The 19,911-nt window shown below is 38.3% G+C and overlaps 2 protein-coding genes across 3 annotated transcripts; both read right to left on the bottom strand.

The window, feature by feature from the left end:
* Positions 1-2,521: 2,521 nt before the first annotated feature.
* Positions 2,522-8,554, bottom strand: LOC140274750 (sodium-dependent neutral amino acid transporter B(0)AT1-like). Its single transcript, XM_072370113.1, has 12 exons — positions 8,356-8,554; positions 6,302-6,442; positions 6,085-6,222; positions 5,790-5,971; positions 4,556-4,666; positions 4,352-4,464; positions 4,142-4,270; positions 3,591-3,747; positions 3,304-3,508; positions 3,046-3,205; positions 2,796-2,958; positions 2,522-2,680 (listed from the first exon to the last, which is right to left on the bottom strand). Exons 1-12 carry the CDS (start codon positions 8,552-8,554, stop codon positions 2,522-2,524), a joined length of 1,857 nt encoding a protein of 618 aa, XP_072226214.1.
* A 2,703-nt stretch (positions 8,555-11,257) lies between these two features.
* LOC140274890 (sodium-dependent neutral amino acid transporter B(0)AT1-like) lies at positions 11,258-17,706 on the bottom strand. Of its 2 annotated transcripts, none has more exons than XM_072370276.1 (12): positions 17,508-17,706; positions 16,722-16,862; positions 15,763-15,900; positions 15,463-15,644; positions 15,234-15,348; positions 14,185-14,293; positions 13,965-14,093; positions 13,712-13,868; positions 13,378-13,582; positions 13,127-13,286; positions 11,644-11,806; positions 11,258-11,467 (listed from the first exon to the last, which is right to left on the bottom strand). In XM_072370276.1, the coding sequence occupies exons 1-12, from the start codon at positions 17,704-17,706 to the stop codon at positions 11,258-11,260; spliced, it is 1,908 nt and encodes a 635-aa protein (XP_072226377.1). The 2 variants fall into 2 exon arrangements, with proteins under 2 accessions (XP_072226377.1, XP_072226376.1); XM_072370275.1 differs by having other exon boundaries at positions 14,185-14,297; positions 15,238-15,348.
* Between the last annotated feature and the right edge of the window lie 2,205 nt (positions 17,707-19,911).

The following is a 19,911-nucleotide window of genomic DNA, read 5'->3' as shown; positions in this document are numbered from 1 at the left end:
AGACATCAGTAAGATGATGAAAGTGACATTTGCCAATCAGCCACTGTATATAATTGTGCGAAGTAGTTCATGTTATTCCTAAATTATCTATTAAATCAGTTTCATAGCACTAACATGAACGTTACTTGCTAACGTAAGTTATGTACCTGAATTGTAGCTACATAAGCCTGGAGAACTGAGCATTGTGCAGATGGAGTTGTTTTGTGTGTATGTTTCCAAAAGATAAATGGAAGAGGCAGGGATGGGCAGCAGCACTCAGGGGAGAGGTTTTATCCCAAAGGACCGTTCATTTGTCTGCAGCTGATAATAAAATGCACTATTAGAAATGGTTCCTATTGAATGAACCCTTATATAAACCTATAAAACATCAGTGTCACCTCCCTGATGTTAAAATGCACAATTCTAATAACATAGAAGACATACTTTTAAAAAAAATTATTATTATTTTTTTTTTATAAACAACGCATGATTGAGTTATCCTTAAATACCTGAAATATTTGTCTAAATGATCACATTTCTAATGTATGTATGATATTTAAATGGTTCCATCTATGGTTGCAACTGTGTGCGGGCAGCCATGACCAGTGCTTGTGCTCAGCTGTTGTCATAGCAGCCTGACGCCGGACGTTGGGCGGAAGAGGGGGGCGGAGTGAGCAGCAGCTGCAGCTGCAGTGGCAGGAAAAGCGACCGACTCAGCGCTCGAGTGCGATAGACGGTTTACAGAGTGGGCTGCTGTGCTTGTTCCGTGACGAATTTAATTAAATTATTTCACAGACATGTCATGAAGGTGCCTGGGACCTGTGTGAACTGGTGGGAAAGGAGTATAATTGTTTTACTTTAATGATAAAAATAACATACTTCTAAGCGACAACAGACTGGTCCTTAACTGACTTACAGCTCAATAAGACAACTGGCTTGTCTCTTTAACTAGTTTACCAAATTAAAGATGAAAGGATTGCACCACTAAATAAATGGAAGCTATACTGTTCTTTAACTGACTTGTGGCCCAATAAGACAATGAAAATAGACTGTCTTCTACATAGGGGTGAAAGTAAGCCGGCCCGGTACTGCATACCACTAAAAGATTCAGTGGCAGTACCAGGAAGAGGGGAGACCGGCTGCCTGCTATAAAGCCTAATTTAGAACAAGTCACGACTCCGCTAGCAATATGCGGTCTTTAAAACTACTTTATCTATTTAAAAATGTATTTTAATTCATTCCAAATTATTTCTGAACTGTCCGTGCTGTGTTTTAAATCGAGTTCATGCTGGACGGAGCCTTGGCCGAGCATCTCTCTCTCTTCCTCGACGCTCTTGCCCTGTTTCTCTGCCCCTCCCCTCGATCTCCTCTGCATCTAGCCTTTGAAACGTGTCCCACACGTTTAATGTATTTACGTTCGTTGCAAAATGTCCCAATTAAAATCAATTGGAGAGTAAGCAGTTGTGTTTCGTGTTATTTTGTTCAATTTTAACGATACATATCAGCTCGGAAAAGAAACCGATTACGAGTTTATGAACGACCGGAGATTTCATTCAGCAGTACGTGAGTGCGCATGCGCGTCTACTTCTGAAACACAGCGGTTGCTATGGGGATCGGTGCGTTTGATTTAATGTAGTACCGGCAAGAATTAATTTAAAAGTACTTTCACCCCTGCTTCTACAAGTATAATATGGTTAATCTGAAACTGAACTGAATCTGAAAAGCTGGTAGTTGGCCCAGCTTTCCATCTTAACATAACACATAATGAGTATAAGAAAACACGCGTTTGCCGCGTGTTGCCCGAACATGTTTATCTGTTGGAAATCCGAGGGTGAATGTAATGCGTTTATCTATACTATCTTGACTTAAATGATTGTCTGATTCATTCTTAACCTTTTGAAACCTGTCAATTCCAAAGGTTAAACATGCTTTCCACGCTACTGTACACTGTTAGTTAACATTTTAACAACTGAAGAACCTTAGACTTTACTGTCAAAGAATTTATTGTTTGGCAACACAAATGGTATTCATTGTAGATCTGTGTATTGAACGTAGTTCAGCCTGACAATAGCTTCAATGTTCGGACAGTGTGAGGTTTCCTCCTTCTGGACAATTTGGTGCACTTCATCTTGAATTTGTCAAACTATTAGCACTATACAGTTCTCAATTATCAAAGAGAAGATTTTGTTTAAGACCATGCACGTTTCTTTTTTGAGTTTTAACTTAAATTTAACAGCAACAAAGATGATAACAGTAGAAAATCTTTTGTGCACACTCTGTGCTTACTAATGTTTAGAGAATGTGCAGCTGTACACAGGATAAGCATGACCAAAACACGAATAAGTGGAAAAGGGGAATAAAGAATAATGGGAGTACTTTACTGGAGTGCATCAGCAAAATATATAAACATTTTGCTTTAAGAACCAGAAAGCCATTTAAATGGGCAAAACACTGGATTTAAAAAAGATTTTTATACAACATACTAAGTAATCATTCTGCTGTTTGGTTGAAAGTGTGACTTAAACACTTGAGGAGATTTGCCTCATTTTTGCTCTTGAAAACATTTTCTTCTGCAACAAACAACGACCAGCCTACATAAAGCATACATGGGCACTGCCAGGCTGGGGACTCCTGCCAAAAGAAAGATGACCGCATAGATCCATGACGGGTATGGTACTGATGCCAGAGCCGGAAACTCCTCCTGAAAAACAAAAACATGGATGATTGTGGCATACAGTATGCTTTGGTGAATTGGCTTGATCTTGATTTATCTGATCAGAAGATATGCAAGCATGTCGCATAGCATGTGAGCTTACAGAGTTGGGGTCCCAAACTAAATAGGTGAGCGTCTCTTGCGCTTGAGTCACGAGGTAGAAAACTAAGATGACCAAGACAATCAGAGGACTGATGAATCTCCATGTCACCTGCCAGAAGATTGACGGCCTATGTCCAGCCATGAACTCTATGTCCTTATTGAACCTGAGAGCATGCAAACACATTGTTATTGGTGCATCTGGAAGCACACAAAGTCATTGCGTTGATTGAATACTTGGAGTGAGCACTAACCTGTCTATGCCGTAGATGTAAACAACAGCTATCATCTCAAATAATCCAATGGTTAGCAGTGGAACAGATCCAGCAAAGTTGTCAAAGAGAGTTACCCAGTAAATTCCTGAATGCTGTGCAAACAGGAGGCAGATGATGAAGGAGACGAAGCATGTTAGTCCTGAAACATGTAGGCAAAGAAGGGAGCAGACGATCAGTTCATCTCAGGTTTGTTGTAAAGAATATTTATAGACTTTTTAGCTATAGGAAACAGAATACCAGTGAGTGCTTCGTGGGGCCATTTTTTTGGGAATACTTTCAAGTCTTTCAAGGGGACCACCACTCCCTCAATGTTGCCAAAAAGAGTTGAGAGCCCAAGGCAGAAAAGCATGACAAAAAAGAGGACAGACCAGACAGGGGAGCCAGGCATCTTGGTGATGGCCTCAGTGAAGACGATGAAGGCCAGACCTGTTCCCTCCACTCCCTGAACAAACAAACACAACACAGACGGAGTAAAGCACCAGAACAGCATGGGGAATCTCACATATCTTCATCAAAATAGTCACCTCACTGAGAAGTGTCTGCATGTCACAGGTGTGGATGTCGAGTCCAAGTATGACATCATAATTGGAGCTGTTCAGATGATTAAAGGCTGCATCGTAGTTGCTTGCAGTGATGCTGTCCTCAGGAAGTTCAAATGCATTTGATAATGTCATGATGTTTCTAAGGAGAAAGAATGCCAGTGCTTTGTCATTTTGGATGACTCTGATGTAATTACAGGATAGCTTTCTAATTATTTTTTTTATTTTCAAAGTCTTTTTTTTCTGCCAGTGCCTATGTCCAGCAGGTGACTCAGGTCTTAATCGGTCAATGACAAATGAGGTCATTCTTTGCTTCAAACAACCTAGCTGAATGCCAACTATGAGGCTTTGAAATGGTAGTAAACAGTACTTCTTTTATTGCAGCTATTTCAAAAACTAAATATAGAGGAATGATGAAGATTAGTAACTTGTTAAGTATTTGTAACGACACGTTAAGACTAAGTAAGACAGACGGACTTCTGCGCCCATTAATGCAATATATTAAACTTCAAAGCCTTGAAACAAAATGTACTCACTGACTGATACATGAGTCGTATTTCTCAGTGGCTCTAAAGCCAATGATGGAATAGGTTACCGTGGCAGCATAAACTGAAGTGAGGCCAGTCACAACAGACAGGATCACAGCATCCTGCACACAGTTGTTGCTGGGGAAACAAACATTGTTTCAATAGAAATGAGTAAACAAAGAAAAACTGCACATTACGAAAACCACTGGATAGCCTTACTGAACGGGGTTGTAGCTTGAGAAGGAGATGAGGCCTCCCCATGCCAAACCAAAGGAGTAAAAGACCTGGGCACCTGCATCCAACCACGTTGTAGGTTTAATCAACTCCTCCACCTATATTCAGGAGATATACATTATTGTGTCGAGTTGATGTGTAAGATGTGACTTACACTGTCTTTTTTTCATTTTAAGATTTAATACATACGTCTGGTGTAAAGAGGAACTTAATTCCACTCAGAGCGCCTTTAAGTGTCAGTCCGCGGATGAGGAAGATGGCCAGCACGAAGTAGGGAAGGATGGCTGTGACGTACACTGCCTGCGATCGTGACAAGAAAAACAGCGGAACGACTGGTTTTAGAGCTGCCATTAAAGTGTGAAAATGTAATGGAGTTTTTCAGATTTCAGTATTTCATGCTGATTGCTTTGTGTATTGTATGTAAGCAATTTGAAGCTACACAGCAGTCCAAAATAAATCTTCATGTCTTCTCTATGAATCATTTATTAGTAGGTTGGCTAGCTTTTTGCTTTCAATATGCAGCTTTAAAGGTTCCATGGCATGCTTTTTTATGTTTTCTACCTTATCTGTCGTATTAAAGTGAAGTATTACCACTTTAAATGTCAACAGGAGAATGTTTCAGTATTTTTATGCAGAAGATAGTTGTTTTATCCAGCAGCCTCGAACTCTCTCACTCTAGCCTTTTTTCTGTAACTTGTCACTCACACATCCCTCAATTTTTTTTTTTTAGCTTTCCCAAAGACACTCTGGGATCAGTGGATGATTTTTTTTTTGCTGGCCAGCAACACAATTGGGGAAAAGTTTTGATTTTGTTGCTACACGTCACACACAACAGTTTTATGAAGAAGGCCCACTACGACTCTGGCTTTGCGTGGACACTGAAGCTAAAAGCAGAGAGTGCTCCATCGCTGAAAGGTCTTAAATCTGACCTAAGCTGTCAGTGAAACTGTCATTATGACGGTTCATCATACTGCTCACTTTAATATCCAGGTGGGATTCTGGCTCTGATTTTCATGCTTAAAATAATATGTTTCTCAAAGATTGATTTTGTTCATGTGCTCTTGTGGCTTTCTATTGGGCAACCACAGGAGTGCCTGTTCAGTCATTTCGCTCGTCCCTTTTCCCACCCCCTTGGCAAACCTCTGTGAATTTGACCAATCAGAAGACACTTTAGTCAGGTCCATCCATTCTCAGGAGGAGGCTTCCCCCAAGAGAACATTCTCCCTCGTTCCACACTAACTACTAACTGTTTGGAGCTGGGAAGTGTGGAAAGCTAATCTAGATGTACGCAAGATGAAAAATGAAATGACTAGAAACGATCACTTCATGTCCACTTGACATTTAACGTACTAAATGTAATTTATGAAATGTTCAGCGGGGATACTATTTCTAACCAGCTTACAAGTAAATAAGACTTACAGACCTTGCCAGAGGTGCTTATTCCTCTTATGCAGCAGATAGCAACAACTGTCCAGGAAGCTAACAGACAAACCACCATAGGCCAGTGAATTCCTCCAGAGTCAGCTATAGAGGCTGAACTGTTCAGTGTTACTCTGTAAAAGTAGTAATCCACAGTGGAGCTCCTTTGACACTCGGGTATAAATTCTGAATGAAATATTTGTATTGAGGAAAAAAAAAAAAAAGATCAGTTTTGAAGTTTAGGTACTCTAGTGCATATATGAGGGCTGACAATATATTACTATTATTTAAGATATTACCTGTTCTATTTGCATTGAGAGGACATTGAGCCCATGGCAGCGGTGATTGAAAGGAATTGAAGAGATACCACATGATCCAGGCTATTATTGTGTTGTAATACAGTCCAACCAAAAAGGACACCAGCATGGATGCGATACCTGAGAGACAGTATCTTGAAATGTGAGATCACACAGGGAGCGAGAAACAATTATTTCTTATTGTGAATATTTTGCTCACCAACACCAGTCAGGTAGGGACTGATGGCCCGCCACACTCCCACGCTGCCTTTCCTGAGACGCTGGCCAATGGCAAACTCGAGCAGCAGGAGAGGCATTCCTTCCAGCACCAGCAGGATCAGGTAGGGAATCAAGAAGGCACCTGGAAAAGGGGGTATATTTAGTGCCATGACAGAATCAACCAAAAGTTAAATGCCTCGGTATGATAGAACAGTGCTGGTGTAGTTTGTCATGGATTTCTTTTTTTTACAGATATACATGGTTATTAGAGCAGGAATCTTTATGACTTTGATGATACCCTAACTTTTTTAACACCACAGAGCCTACATATTGTGTAATAGCAACATTTGTCCACAGCATAATGTGTTGCATTAGTTTTAAATGAAAGACTTGGTGTGAGAGGGGCATGTTTTTTTCTTTTGGTAAGACCTGTCAAATCATAAAACATAGAATAATGGAAAATCAAGCTTTCGCTTAAACCACAATCTTTAATCAACCACAAGCAATAAATAGCAATCCTTAACCTAACTGAACCTCACGACACAGAGACTGTAAACTGAACTAAGTCTACTAAAAAGATTTAAGAAAAATAACCGAAATCCTCAACCGCAGTCTTCTGGTTTGAAGTCAAGCATAGGTGCTAAAACGCCAACGCATACTCCTACCTCTGAAGCATGTAACGTCATCACTGCTTGCTCGTTGGTTGGTAAGTACGGCTTGTATGAACTGCTTTGAGGAGACATAGAGTCTCTGGGTAAAATAATTTCAGCAGATTTTTATATTTTAAAATGTTCTGGAGAAAGCATTAAGAACTGTGTGCTTCTGACATATTTTGAAGAATGTTTCGTGTACATTTCCAGGTCTGAAACTGCCCCAGAATGACCAAAGGGCTGAGATATCGCATGTTTGTGTCTTCTTTAATATGACAACAAATTTAGGTGGCTATAAGTTTGCAGGGCCCACACAGAGACTTTTTTTTTAATGACAGTGGCGTTACATCCCACTGCTGTAGGGGGAGCTAAAAAGCAAGAAATTAGTCAAACTCTCTGGTGTTACTTTAACAACAGGAAGACATAATCCAGCTGATGAAGAAGTTGGCAGGACTGGAATTTGGCATGTATGTGTTCCAAGAATAACACGTCTGATAACAGTAATTATAAGCAGTTAGTCATTAACTGTGTTATTTACAGCTGTGGTAGGAAATGTTACTGATGTTTTGTTCCATTAAGAGAGGTTCTTTATAGATTAAAAAAAAAAAAAAAGTGAATTACTATGGTAACACTTGTTTAGTCTAAATTAAGACAGCGGTACTTGACATCAGTACGCATCAACGATAGAAAAGTCCCACTTTATTGTAACTGATGACATGGCCAGTGAACAGTGGTTTAAACTGTAGGGACCTAAACTTTCTAGTTAACATGTCACAGAGATAAAACAGATTATATTTTTAAATCCTACATGCTTTTGAACCTGTTGCATCCCAAGTGACTAAATATGCAGCACTCCATAACAATGACCTACTTAACAAAAATGCATATGAAAACACACTCAAATGTAAATTCTGTTTAAACTTAAGCAATCCACGGTCTGTGCTGAAATAACATAATTGTACAGGACACAGGAGTCTTTTCTTTCTTTCTTTCTTTTAAAAAAAAAAAAAAAATACTCTTGTGAATCATTAATATAACCTGATGGTAAATTCATGAGCCTTCTCTCATAGCCATGAATGAGTGATATATTTAACTTTTTAAATGAGTTATGGGTACAAAGGACCAGAGATGTTCCTGAATGTAAAAGCACAGAGCTGAGCTGGTTTGCGATAACTTTTGACTTTCTTAAATGCTCCAGAGAAAATGCATAACTTGGGCATTACAAAACGCAAAATTTCATGGCACTGTCATAGTGAGCAGGATCTTAACAATTCCTATATACCATATATATATATATATGTACATTTATGGTATATAGCTACACCATACTGTAAATCTGTACTGTTAAGCAGTCATTTGACACTTACATATGACTTGTCCATTCACTGTCTCTGTCTCGACTTACCTCCTCCATGACTTTGACACAAGTAGGGGAATCGCCAAACATTTCCAAGACCAATGCAGAAGCCCACACAGGTTAGTATGTACTGGGCTTTGTTGTCCCACTTTGGCCGGTCCACTGCCACCTCCTTTTCCATCCTCTCCAGATCCTCATGGTTGGGGATTCGGCGATCCAGTCCTGGGTTAGGAAGTACTAGTCTCATGTCGACGATGATGTGCAATGAAGCATAGAGGTTGTGTCTGCTACTGCTGAAGCACAATGGAGGGTTACTGCACACTTATCTGTATTAAAGCCTTCGGCAATGTTGAAACAAATTTACGATCTTTTACTACTGTGTTTCTCACCTTAGATTAACTTAGGAACACTGTATTTATTTATAGTCATGCAGTTTTTTTTAAGTTTGATTTCGCAAACAGCAACTGTACCAATCATGGCAAGTCTTTAAAAAATTTGCAGAACTAAGAATAAAGCTCTTTTTTTTCCCTCTAGACATTTGTTTTTGGAAATAAAAGCAAATTTTGAAATGATTCCATATTAAAATGAAAATGTATTGCCAGACAAAATTGTTGAAGGTGCAACTTCCACTTAATCAGATTCTGCATAATTTAGTTATTAATTTTGCTGTGAACTGGTGAGATGATTATTTAAACGTGATTCAACTACATTAGTGTTACAAATATTATATAATTATGTTAAAATACTGTATAATGAAAGCCACAGTTGCCACATTGTCAATTTTTTTGCATCTAAAAAATATTACAAGATGTAAAAGACTGAATTGTTTCTCTAATGGGGATTTTTTTTACACAAACAACATTTATATTGTACAATTAGCAAAAAAAATTGTAATTTAAGAATAAATATTTTAATAAGTAATTGAATAATGGAAAGGGTTGATTTTAAAAATGTAAACCTTGGAAAGGGTGTAAATTTTGAAAATGTTCTTATTGTATAAAATAGTATTAAAGAGTAGTAAAGAGTATTCAGATATTTGGAAACTTATCTAGTTTGCTCTTACATATTAGCATTAAACGTGATGCTACAACTTGTTAGCTTACTGTGGAGAAAGAAGTAGAAACAGGCAGGAACGGCTAGATTGCTTCATCCAAGTTGTGATTTTTATTAACTTAGAATATTTTTATATTAAAAAAATAGAATTGTTGAGCTTAAAAGACACTTGCAAGTACCTTGCCTTGGAACATAGCCAAGCTAACTATTTCTCTCTGTGTGCAGTCTTTGTGCTACGCTAATAGGCTTATCTTAGCGGTCACGTTTTGGTTGTTTTCTATCCCTGTTTTACCTACAACAGAACCTTTTAAATTTTTATTTTGAATGGTATAACTCAATTTCTTTGAGGTAGGGTTTGTCACTACCTTTTGGGAGTTCTTGTCTGATGTCAAAGTAGCTCATTTACATGGATAAACAAAACAAGTCCACTATCTATGGGTCATACTAAGAAGCATATATACAATTTTCGCTGTTTCTGTGGATATTCATTTGCAAATGGGCTTATGTTAATCACTGATTTCAGTACAGAGAAAACCGAGCAACAGCAAATGATCTAAAAACAACATGTCTTTATTCATGGTGGGCATAAGAAATTTAACAGTGAAGTCTTGTAATTCAAGTAATTCTCAAAAACACTTTATTATTCAAATATACAATGAGGGTTGCATATACAGTATATAAAAATAATTGTATTAAGTATATTCATATATGAAGGAGCTTGTTCTGTTTTCAACCTTTTCTGTTACATTTCCTGATTTCCATTCTGTTGTGCACCTCAATTTCTAAGTATCTGAAGCCTTTCAATGTTCTGCTTGAAAGAGATGAGCTCTACAACATTTGAAAACCACATTTAAAAGAGGCAGTTGGTATTTAGAGCATTTAGATCAGAGTCAGTAAACACTGGAACACACCATAGCATTTAGACAAGGTCACAAATGTTGATAGCTTTCAGCCTAAATAAATTTGATTGGGTTGCAAATTTCACCAACCAGTCACCAATTTCATTACACCAACAGCAATATTAGTCTATAGGTGTGTTCGTATTTTACTAAAAGAACAGTCAGTGTCTGAACCCGACAAGTTCACCATTCACGGATAATATTTGTGATACATATATAAATACCATGACTCCCTCCATGTTTGGGGGGAAAAAAGTTCAAATAAATGCAAAAAGTTGGGTCAAAATATCTACAGTAAAATGGGATCCAATCAGACCATAGAAGTTGATGTTATCTATACTCTCTTCAAAGCCACCAGACTCCATTAACAAAAGGAGGAATTTTAGCTCCCATAACCGGAGTTGCTGATCTGCTGCTGCCCTGAACAGTTAGTTTGTAGAACTGTGGACTTTGATGTTGTGACAAGTTAATTCAGATACAACCTAAAGCATTAAAACAGAGAAGCCACACAAAGTTTTAGCTTTTGTTGATACTACACCGGGGCACAAAGATGCATCTGGATCGCATTTTAACCAAAAAGACTATTTAACACTTGGTATTCATTCAAAACAATTTCCCCACTCTTTTTTTTTTTCACCTGCAACAACATGCCAGATGTGTTCGCAGTGTATTGTTGGAATTCTGTGTACTGTTGAATATAATATAGTGAAAAAATTGTTTCACCCAGAGCAAACATCCCACAGCGTCAAACTATTCAATGAATGTACAATGTAAACTTATACACTGAACAAGTTACAGAAGGAAACTTACGTCAGAATATAAGTATGTTAGATTATATTATACTTACAAGCCTTTTACTGTTAACACTTTAAAAATTTGCCATGCTTTTTAAAGATAAAATCTTCAGTCACTAAGGTATACTTATCACCACAGGTGATAATAAAAAAGCAGCATACAAGTTGAGTCACATTGAATATTCATAGAAAAGTAATATCCATCTAAAACTTATTTTTATCATTCATTTCTATTTTGGCCGAGACTGTGACCACTGCATCATCATGGTGGACCTTCTGCTTGCAACATTTCATCTGCAGGAATTTGAAGAGGGCAAAGAAGGGGATGGCCAAACAGGGAATGCCAGCCAGGATGAAGATGATGGCGTAGATCCAGGAGGGATAGGGACGCGCTTCAAGGGTGGGAAAACTCTCCTGTTGTCAGAGTAAAGGAGAATGTTGGTTACACAACAAGAGGTCATAAGTTTCAGCTTGTTTAGAACCATCATTAAAGGGAAGATGTGAATTTTTCACAATATATTATTCAGTTAGGATTATTGATTATTGATTATTGGCAAAAAAAAAACTATCCCTATACTGTTCACACTTACCGACTCCTGGTCCCAAACCAAATAGGTGAGAGTCTTTGTGACTTGGGTAACAAAGTAGAAAATCAAGATGAAGATCATAATGAGTGGGCTAATCACTCTCCATGTCACCTGCCAGAAGATATTGGGTTTGTGGCCGATCATAAACTCAATGTCCTTGTTGAACCTGTTTGGAAGCAAAAACAGGAAGGAATAATGTGTATAGGAAGTCACAGATAAAACACAACCTTGTAGTTTTATGAGTTCTAGTACATGAAACAACACGTGTGGCTGTTGATCTTTGCCCAACAGACTGATGCTGCTGACTCCGGTTTGTTACCTTAGTATAAACCAACTTTGTGTCCCAAATGTTTGAATAAGGCAAAACATGATGCCATCTATAGCCCAATTCACATACTTTATCCGTTATGATTAACTTAATGTAATGCAGAGTCACTGCCTTCATCAACAATATCATTGAATCTGTGACAAAAAACCAAAACCACATATTTTTACCAATCCTCACATAGTTTTGCAACATCACAAGACACAACGTGTACTTCCTTTATCTTTTCTATGATGACTGAGACACATTATCTTTGCTTCAAGGTCGGAATTCAAAACTCTTTAATTTCCTGCTTTGTCTGAACTGCAAAAAAATCTGCTGTGTGGCTCACTGAAGACCACAAACTAGCTTTGGTCTGGTCAGAGCCTGAGCCAATCAGCGTCAAACATAGTGACATGCTAATTAAAAACTTCTGCAGCCAAAAAAATGTCCCCTTTGGATTGGAAGGCCTTAAAGGTTGTGCTACAGTTATGTAACATCTGCATGACCGTCACACCTGGTATTAACATGCGTTCTTAGTAATCCAATTACAAATTCTAAGTGCAGGTGTGGACACAGCCAGGGCACTGTCAGGACACACCCATCTCCGATTGTGTCCTGTACAATTATATTCTTTCAGCACAGTTTAACAAATGTGTCCTCGACCAGAGTGCAGGACAGCTGTTTACAGAAACTATTTGTGGTCCTCTTAGGAAAACCGTTAGCACAGACCCAGCTCCTACAGTTTGAGGCTAATAGAAGCTGCTGTTAGCTTTATGGTTTGCATGAGGCTGTTGACCAATTGTACAATCAGTTTGAACATTTTGTTTGATCATGAGTCAATTCCTATGACTTCCTTTTGCACAAAAATTATGAGGGCTAGTTGATTATTCGCATATAGAATGGGAAAGCTAGCCCATTGCAAGTTGTCCCTCAAGACTTATCATCAAGATGTCAAGGATGGACTAATGTGCTTGGAGCTGTCCTGTTGTGAGTGGCTCACCCAAGGTGCATGCTTATTCCGAGTATAAACAGAACCTAAAGCCCCCTCAGCCCAGTAAAGCTTTAAGCTAAAAGCTAACAATGCTAAAACAGCAATTTTATTATTTTATATTTGTTAATAAAGAATAAAGTACAAACTAGAATTTCTTACACTTGATCTATAGCCTACAAGTGACTCACCTATCTATACCGTAGATGTAAATAACTGAAAACATTTCACAGAATCCAATGACCAGAAGCGGAACAGAGCCTGCAAAGTTGTCAAAAAGGGCTAGCCAGTAGTTCCCTGAGCGCAGAGCAAATATGAGTCCCAGACCACAAGAGATGAAGCAGGTCAGAGCTGAAAAAAAGAACACAATGAATTGGTTACACTCAGATATTCTAATGTTGACTAAACTTTTCATACTCAATAACAAATATAAGAAAATTACCACTGAAAACTTCTTTTGGCCAAGACTTGGGCAGCACTCTAAGGTCTTGCAAAGGTACCACTACTCCCTCGATGTTCCCAAACATAGTCGAGAGGCCAAGACAGAAGAGCATGACAAAGAAAAGAACAGCCCAGATAGGGGAAAAGGGCATCTTGATGATGGCTTCTGTGAACACGATGAAGGCCAAACCTGTTCCCTCCACACCCTGAGGATATATAGACCATGTCTTTTAGAACCCGGATCATTTATGGGACACTGATTTTGACCAGACTTTTATCAAATTAAAAACAGTAGTTATACCATGAAATAGACAAAACAAATAAATTACTCTAACCTGACTAAGAAAAACCTGCAAGTCACAGGTCTCTAACTGCAATTGTTGGATGATATCTGGACTTGTCTGGTTGAGTTGAGCCAGAACCATGTCGTAGTTGCTATCTGTGATGCTGTTTTCAGGGTAGTCAAAAGTATTCATCAGCTTCAAGATGTTGCTGCAAAATGACAAAAACAAAAAAACATCTTAGTGTAAGTTCGGCCCTGTTTTGCTTGCTTGTAAAGTCTTGTTTTGGGGAAAATGTGAAACCCACCCGCCTAAGCACGCATCAAAATTTTCTGTTGCCCTGAAGCCAATGATGGAATAGATCACTGTTGCAGAGTACACAGAGGTGCAGCCGTTGATGATGGCGATGATAACAGCATCTTGTTCACAGTTGTTGCTGTAAGAACATATTTTGGGTGGAGATTGTGTGAGAAGAGCTAGTAAACTGAGGGTTCCACAATGATTCCATAACTGAGATGTTTACTCACTGAACGGAGTTGTAACTGGAGAAAGAGATGAGACCACCAAAGGCCAAGGAGAAAGAGTAGAAAACCTGAGCCCCTGCATCCAACCAGGTCGATGGATTTATTAACTCATCTATCTGAAAGAGAATCAATAGAAATTTTGGAAAAACTGCAAATGACTTCCTGTTGACTGTTGTGACGATCAACACTTTCTCACTATTGTGGACGTTGTTAATAATCAATGTGTGAGGGTACACTAGGATTAGAGTTTTGTTTTATCTTATGTTTGACCTTCAAGGAGACACAATGCAACAGGAAAGAAAGGAGCTGTTATATGATGGTCGGTGTATGAGCTTGATCAATTGCAACATAGAAATTGTTGTATACTCTGGGTTTACTGTATGTCAACCCTCATTATCAGCTTTTATCAGTCTTGTAATTAAGGTTTATGGCAGGCACCATTATAAATTCCATATCAGTGGTCACTCGTGGTTGTTATCTTTTGTTTCTGCACACCTTAGAACACCGTGTCTTGAGAATAGCAAAGCTGTAAAGGAAGAGCTAAGCATTTCTGAAAATGCACTCTCTTTTTTTCAGTCTTCCAGTAAGTGTAAGATCACAAATGGCTTCCCGTAACTTTTTGGTGTCTGGAATAACTTGTGTAAGAAGTATTTGCCATATCACCATTGTCATCATAGGACAGCGGATTAGCTTCCTGTTAGCTTAGTATAAAGACTGGAAACATGGACAAACAGGGAAACCTGATTTTCTCCAACATAAAAAAAGCTTGCCATTTATCAGATAATTAAACTATACTTCAACCAAAACCACAAAACATTATGTCATGAGCCATAACAAGCTGATTCAACCCCTTCACTTCTGACTATATAGTGCTATATTGAATATACACTGTGTCTTTACATAAGGCTATCATTAGCAATATAGACAATGCTTTTTGATATTGTTACACCAATACAATAAGAACTTTTTACAAAAGGTCAAACTGCTCTGAAAATCTTGCATGACATTAATAATGGCAACGGTGGCATATTTTGTTTGGAATATAAAAATGCTTACATCTGGTGTGAAGAGGAACTTTATTCCATCTACAGAGCCTTTGAGAGTCAGTCCCCTGATGAGGAAGATGGTAAGGACCAGATATGGCAGAGTGGAAGTGACGTACACAGCCTGGGAAATGAAATCATGGCATATAATCCAAAGACCAATCCAACAGTCTATTATTTTCAGCATGTAGGAAACGCTCCCATAATACATTTTTTTGATTTATTGCTACTCTCAGACCTTGCCAGTTGTCTCAATCCCACGGATGCAGCAAACGTAGAGCAAAGTCCAGGCAGCCACCAGAGACAGAACCATCCACCACTGCAGACCTCCAGCCTCATCAATAGCTGTTGAAGTGTTCAGAGTCTCTCTGTACCAGAAGTAGTCAACAGTGGTGCTCCGTGCACATTCCTCCACCAACCCTGAAAAGGAAAGATTACATTTAGGATGTTAAAGTAAAAAACAGCACATTTTTACCAGCTGCTGTAACATCGCATGTGGGTTTGTGGAGCTCTGTTACCTCGATAAATTAAATCATACCTGTTCTGTTAGCATTGAGGGGGCACTGGCTCCAGGGCAGAGGATCTTGAAAGGAGTTGAATAGATACCACATGATCCAGGCCATGATGGTGTTGTAGTACATTCCGACCAAAAAAGATACAAGTAAGGAGGCTATACCTACAAAAACAGCAAGAAAAAATTTGATTGTACTCACCGGTAAACTCATATTAAGCGGGTATGATGTTTACCTTAGTCATGATTATAGTCAAGCACCTTATCTTGACAGAATTTGCATAACACACAAAGCACAAAACACAGATGAGGGAGTATAATTTCTTTGGGCTGTATAAGGCCTGATGGTGGTTGTAAATTAAGATTTTAGGCATTCCCAAAGTCATAGATCACACCATAAATGTATAAATGTTTATTAATAGTCTTGTGAGACAGACTATAGCAATCTGTTCAGTAATTGTAGGCACAAAACGTGGAATCGTATATCATTTTCACCAACATGGTCCTTTATAAGGAATCAGATCCATGTTTTACTTTCAAACAACATTAAAAAAAAGAGGTGCCAAAGAAAATTTATCCAAACGACTCCAAACGCTGCTGTTCTTCCAAAGTTTAACCAAGTGATGCGTGTGCAGTGGAAATTACAATTCCTTTATTCTACATACTGCTGCATAATGATGAGTTTTAAAACCCATCAAAACACAGCCGCTTCTTAAAAAGCACCAAGGCTGAACCAGCAGCATTGTGGAAGAAAAGATGCTTTGGTGGTGCTACATAAGTAACAGGACCATCAAAAGTCGTAGGATTCATAATCTGAGAACCATGATGTACATAGCTGTGCATAATTTCATGTTAATTGATCAAATTTCATTCTTGATCAAAATGGCGAATGAACAACAGACAGATGTCATTTCTATCCCTGGGCCAGGCTGCTAGCATTGCTGCAAACAAATGCTTTTTTGTTTTATTATTTTTTCTTTACACACCAACTCCGGTCAGGCAAGGGTTGATCGATTTCCACACTCCCGCGCTGCCCCTCCTCAGCCGCTGGCCTATGGCAAACTCTAAGTGCAGCAGTGGGATTCCCTCCAGCACCAGCAGGATAAGGAATGGAATCATAAATGCTCCTGGAAGTAAAACAGTCAAATTTGTAATGAGTTAGCTATGTACCGTTATTCCCTTTTTAAAATGTATTTACTCATTTATTTATTTTTTTTAACAAAGGAAAAAAGTTCCCATAATAACAGCCATGAACTAAAAGAGCTATACATGTTTTATTTTTTTATACTGAGCAATATAGGAATCAAGATTCACTCTTTCAACTTTGCATGGCATGATCACGTTAGCTACAGAAGTGTGAATAATTCATGGTGTTTCGTTATATAGCTGTTTTCAAATAGATACCCACATCAAAACACCTCATTGGGATGAAAATGGGATAATTTTAGACGGAATGAATAGATATTTCCAGTGTGAAGGGTCATAACAGTAAAAATTGGTTTATTTTTTTATTTATTTTTTAAAAGGAAATTATTAGATTTAATTTAGACTTTTCTTAAAAAAAAATGTGTATCAAGCACCCCAAAACGCACAAATGATATGAAAAGGTATAAAAACACGAGTTTTTAAGTTTATCAAAATGAAATACACATACTGTGACACTTTTGTGACACTTACTCCATAATATGGACCAGACCAGTCTAAATATAGCCCTTCTATATAAGTCTATAAAACAATATTTGTAAAATCCTGTCCCAGTCCTCCCTGCTTACCTCCTCCATGACTCTGACACAGGTACGGGAACCTCCAGACATTACCAAGTCCCACACAGAAGCCCACACAGGTGAGCAGATACTGCGCTTTGTTGTCCCATTTTGGTCTGTCCCCAGCCTCTTCCTTCTCCATCCTCTCCAAGTCGCTGTGAGAAGGTATTCTGTCATCCAGTCCTGGATTTGGTAACTTCAGTTTCATGATGGCGTTTTGTAAACTTCACTTGACACAAAATTTGAAAATGTTGCCACTGAGTCTGCCTTTGATAACCACTTGGTAATTTTTGCTACTTCTGCCAACCTTCAAGCGACTTGCTGAAATAATCCCCTCTGTGTAAGCACTGACTGACTCTCTGTGAGCTAACTCTCCCTCTGAGTATTCTGCCCCTGCTGTGCGTCCAGGGAAGGGACACTGAGATACTTACTTTGAACTGTGGCACCTAAAGCACAGTTATCAGTAGCTCATTACAGTCAGTGTTGTATTATGTAGTGTCAGCAAAGTTAAACAAGAAAAAGGTCCATCCTCCTTGATAATGGTTAATACATCACATGAGATGCTGTCACCGACACTTTCCCCCGTGATGAGTTTGCAGTTCACGAGTTTGTGAAGCCTTAACGGGAAATATTGATGGGAAATTTGCCAGAAAATGACAGGCCTTATTTCTAGAAGACAAGTCTTGAAAATTAAACCAGCAAATATGGCCACACCTTTCTATTAAATCTGGCATTTCATTGCATATCTAAAGCATGACACTGTCAAAAAAGCACAGTTTTGTCACATTTTGTTTGACAGAATGAAAGATTAAAGTTAGAGGATGCATGGCTATCATTACGGTCTATCTCTGATAAAGTGCACATAAACCTTATCTTCAGATAAGTGCTTTCTTCAGATGCAATAATTAACCAGACAGAGACAGATTCATATCAGCATTTACAGAGTATTTACACTGTATTTCTAAAGCAGTCATGTGTAGTTATTTATAGGAATCCCATAACACTACATGTGCATCAGTAGTATCCGCATCACTCCTCGTGCTGTTAAAAATACTTATGGCTGTAAACGTGAAGGCTCCAGAGTAATTACATTTAGATGAAGACACCTTGGGAGAAAAAGTTCAAATCAATAGCTGGATGAGTGGATATCTCTGTTTTTGTGTAAAAAGACCATATTAAGTATGTTTTTTTTAAACTTTTTGAATATAATGACAATTTACATATATGAATCAAAATATTTGGAACACGATGCAACACTCTAGTCTGAGGTACAGGGCATCTGTGATTTCTTGAGAGAATTTCGAATTCGCAGATGAGGATTTCTGGACGTGTTCCTGAGCCCTTGCAGTGATTTCCATAACGGAATCATGAATCAGAATCATGTCTGTTCTTAATAAAGTGCTTCCTGAGGATCACAGCCATCCTAATTTTCAGCCATGACCCTTGCACTCAGGGATGTCTCTGAATCTTTTCATGATATTATGTACTGTAGACGATGGAATTTGCCCATTTTCATTGTTTATTATTAAGCTTCACCCCCTTTTATCTGTAGGCAATATGAAATCTTAGAATATGTCTAAAGAAACTCAACGGTTCTCATGACCTCATCTGCATGATTGTAGGACAACATAAGTATATGGTACATGAATAAATGCAAACACTAGACTGTAAGATACTTTATATCGAAAATGAAAGCTTTCAATATGGCAGTGACCTGATAGAATTATAGTTTCTTGTTTATTACCTACTGCTCAATACAGAAAAGCAATCTGAGCTATCTCACACAATAAAGAGCATCGGAATAGGAACATACATAACAGTGCTAACCAAGTGTTAATCAGGTAACCGGTAAGAAAACTGCTGAACTATGACAGTGCTGGTTGAAGTTGCCTGATAATATGTGTTGGTAAATGACCTTTTCCATGGCAGATATTTTATTATCGTTAGATTAATTACAGTATTTCTGGATTTGAACATTCCATGGTCTTGTGTGTGGCCCAGTAGCCACTCAGTGACCCCCTCAATGGAACTGAAGCCGTGCTTTTTCTTTTCTGCTATCAAAAGCAAAAAATATCTGCTGTAAAAAGAATATATTATGTGTGATCAGCAAATTTGAAACAAGTGAGAAGATGTAAGATGTCCTGACCTAGCAACAAAACCAGCAGCAATAAAAGAGAAGATGCTAGATTAAAAACTTGCTACAGAATACACATTAACTCCATTAACGCTGCAAATACAGAGCACACTGCAGGCATGCAAATCATACACCGGACACCTCTGCAAATCTCCTGACCTGTCTGTGACTTCTGAAGAATTCAGTGTCTTTCTGTAGCAGAATTATGGTGCATTTTAATTTAAACTTGGATGTTTTTATTCTGTTTGTATTTACATTTTATACAGCGTTCAAAACCAT

Source organism: Leuresthes tenuis, unplaced genomic scaffold (assembly GCF_036924035.1).
Source record: "Leuresthes tenuis unplaced genomic scaffold, fLeuTen1.0.hap1 SCAF_18, whole genome shotgun sequence".
NCBI lineage: Eukaryota > Metazoa > Chordata > Actinopteri > Atheriniformes > Atherinopsidae > Leuresthes > Leuresthes tenuis.
This window is presented reverse-complemented; position numbering and strand designations above follow the sequence as displayed.